The following is a 2,320-nucleotide window of genomic DNA, read 5'->3' on the forward strand; positions in this document are numbered from 1 at the left end:
AATCCATTTAACAATAGTTTATACATAATGTAAACAAATTATTAATTTACTTTATTATATGTTTATAGGTACATAAATGAAAACACCACAGCATCTGGATTGTATAAAACTTTCCATAAATCAATACCTGTATATCTTCGCAATCGTCCACCTAACATTGTTAGGCGTTATGAAGTATATTTAGGTGACACTACACGCTTTCCAAAATGCACCTGCCCGGACTTTAAAAAGCACTTCCTGCCGTGTAAACCTATGTTTGCTGTCTTTAATAACTATGCAGGCGTATCATGGGCTTCATTGCCAAACTGGTTTAGAGATTCGGTGTATGTAACATTAGACAATGAAATAATTTCAACAAAAGAAGCTAAAAGTAATGAAAGTGTTATGGAAATTAACACTGATGCATCAGTTGATGTTGACCATGCACATGCACTCACGGATGTTGAAGAATCAAATAAAAAATCAGATAAGCCCATGAAACAAACAATAAATCAAATAATTGAAATGATGAACATTAATTTCAACAAAAGAAGCTAAAAGTAATGAAAATGTTATGGAAATTAACACTGATGCATCAGTTGATGTTGACCATGCACCTGCACTCACAAGAACAGATGTTGACCATGCACCACTCACGGATGTTTGAAGAATCAAATAAAAAATCAGATAAGCCCATGAAACAAAAAATAAATAAAATAATTGAAATGATGAACATATTAAAAGACACATTATATGATGTCCCTTCACAACAAGCACTTCAAATTGCAAAAGATAAGCTGTATTTGATTCAGCAAGATTTGAACACAGTTTGCAAACATGAAGAAGGGATTAGAGTTCAAAAGCCGGATGTTTCGTTGAAGTTGAAAAGGAAATTGCCAAAATCTTTTGTGTGTGATAAGCTGCCACAGAAATATCCGAAGACAAACCGGTTTATTTGTAGGCTTGGTTCTGATGTAAACCTCCAGACAACAGTTTTAAAGACCGCAGTAAATGTCAAAAAGCCCATTCAAATACTCCCTTGTAATGCTGTAACTGGTAAACGTATCACTGACACTGCCTTCCACACTCTGTCACAATACTCCAACTACTATCTCTGGAAATGTATCTACCTTTTGAACAAAAATTAAAAATCTTGGCTTGTGACAAACAGTTCAGAATAGGGTGGCTATATGATGAAATTATCAACAGTTACCTAAGATGCCTTTCGATTAGCAATAATCATGTCATGTATGCCGACTCAGCAGTAGCCCAAAGCATGCAAAGAGGTAGCTCGTTAAAGTTGCTATGGAAAAATGCAAAATTGGATGATAAAACATTTATATTTATTCCTTGGAACCCAAGTAGTTGTCATTGGGTGTTGCTTGCAGTGGACATCAAAAACAAACGATTGCTTTATCTGGACCAAATAGACAAACCATCTATCCAACTAAAAAAAGAAATTGAAACAGCCAAGTTTACTCTCAATAATGTCTTAAATCTGAAGTTTGGATTATTACTAACATCTGTTGATACACTATCAACCAACCGAACATTTCAAAGCGACAGTATGAGCTGTGGTGCAATGCTTTGTATGTATGCGCATTGGCTTGCTGAGGAACAATCACTGTTGCAACCTTCTGTTGGCCCCATTGAATGTCGTCAACATATATTCAACATCATTTCAACAAAAACCACACTAGATATTAATATGTGTGGGTACTGCAGGTCAACAACTGTTGGCAAATGTAAAAATATTGGCTGGATTCAATGCACACGTTGCCCACAGTGGTTTCATACAAAATGTGTTGGAATGAACACGAGGCAAGCAAAGGTAAATACAACATTCTGTTGCCCTTAAATAAAGTATAACTAACAATGTGGTATCAAAATCACCTAAACAAGACTTATGTCCAAGATGAGTCATATGATACAATGCTTATATAACAGCAACTTACACTGTTTCGTGTATGCTTGGCCAATGCTTATTATTCAAGCAAATGCTCTTACAGAGCAACTTACACTGTTTCGTGTATGCTTGGCCAATGCTTTAAATTAAGCAAATGCTCCTACAGAGCAACTTACACTGTTTCGTGTATGCTTGGCCAATGCTTAATATATCATTCTATTTGAATAAGGTGAATATATATGCAAGAGTAGGTTAAACTGTTTTAAAACTGTGCCAATATATATTCACTGAACTGCCAAGTGTTATGGAAGCGATCCTGGAGAAGATGGCCTCCTTTGAAGAGATGTTCTTGCAGCTCAAGAACAAGCAAGATAAGTATGAAAGTGGTAATGCTAATTCTAAAAACAATGATGCTGCTTCTCCTGCTGTCGCTGT

General features: G+C 35.6%; 1 protein-coding gene and 1 long non-coding RNA gene across 2 annotated transcripts; one reads left to right on the forward strand and one right to left on the reverse strand.

Moving 5' to 3' along the window:
- The first annotated feature begins 22 nt into the window (after nucleotides 1–22).
- On the forward strand, nucleotides 23–2,091 carry LOC113475028. Its single transcript, XM_026838430.1, has 2 exons — nucleotides 23–513; nucleotides 714–2,091. Exons 1-2 carry the CDS (start codon nucleotides 253–255, stop codon nucleotides 1,125–1,127), a joined length of 675 nt encoding a protein of 224 aa, XP_026694231.1. The 5' UTR covers nucleotides 23–252; the 3' UTR covers nucleotides 1,128–2,091.
- LOC113475029 lies at nucleotides 308–714 on the reverse strand. The gene is made up of 2 exons (XR_003396765.1): nucleotides 630–714; nucleotides 308–596 (listed from the first exon to the last, which is right to left on the reverse strand). It is a non-coding gene; the product is annotated as an uncharacterized LOC113475029 (long non-coding RNA).
- Nucleotides 2,092–2,320: the final 229 nt, after the last annotated feature.

This window comes from Ciona intestinalis, unplaced genomic scaffold, assembly GCF_000224145.3.
Source record: "Ciona intestinalis unplaced genomic scaffold, KH HT000084.2, whole genome shotgun sequence".
NCBI classification, from domain to species: domain Eukaryota; kingdom Metazoa; phylum Chordata; class Ascidiacea; order Phlebobranchia; family Cionidae; genus Ciona; species Ciona intestinalis.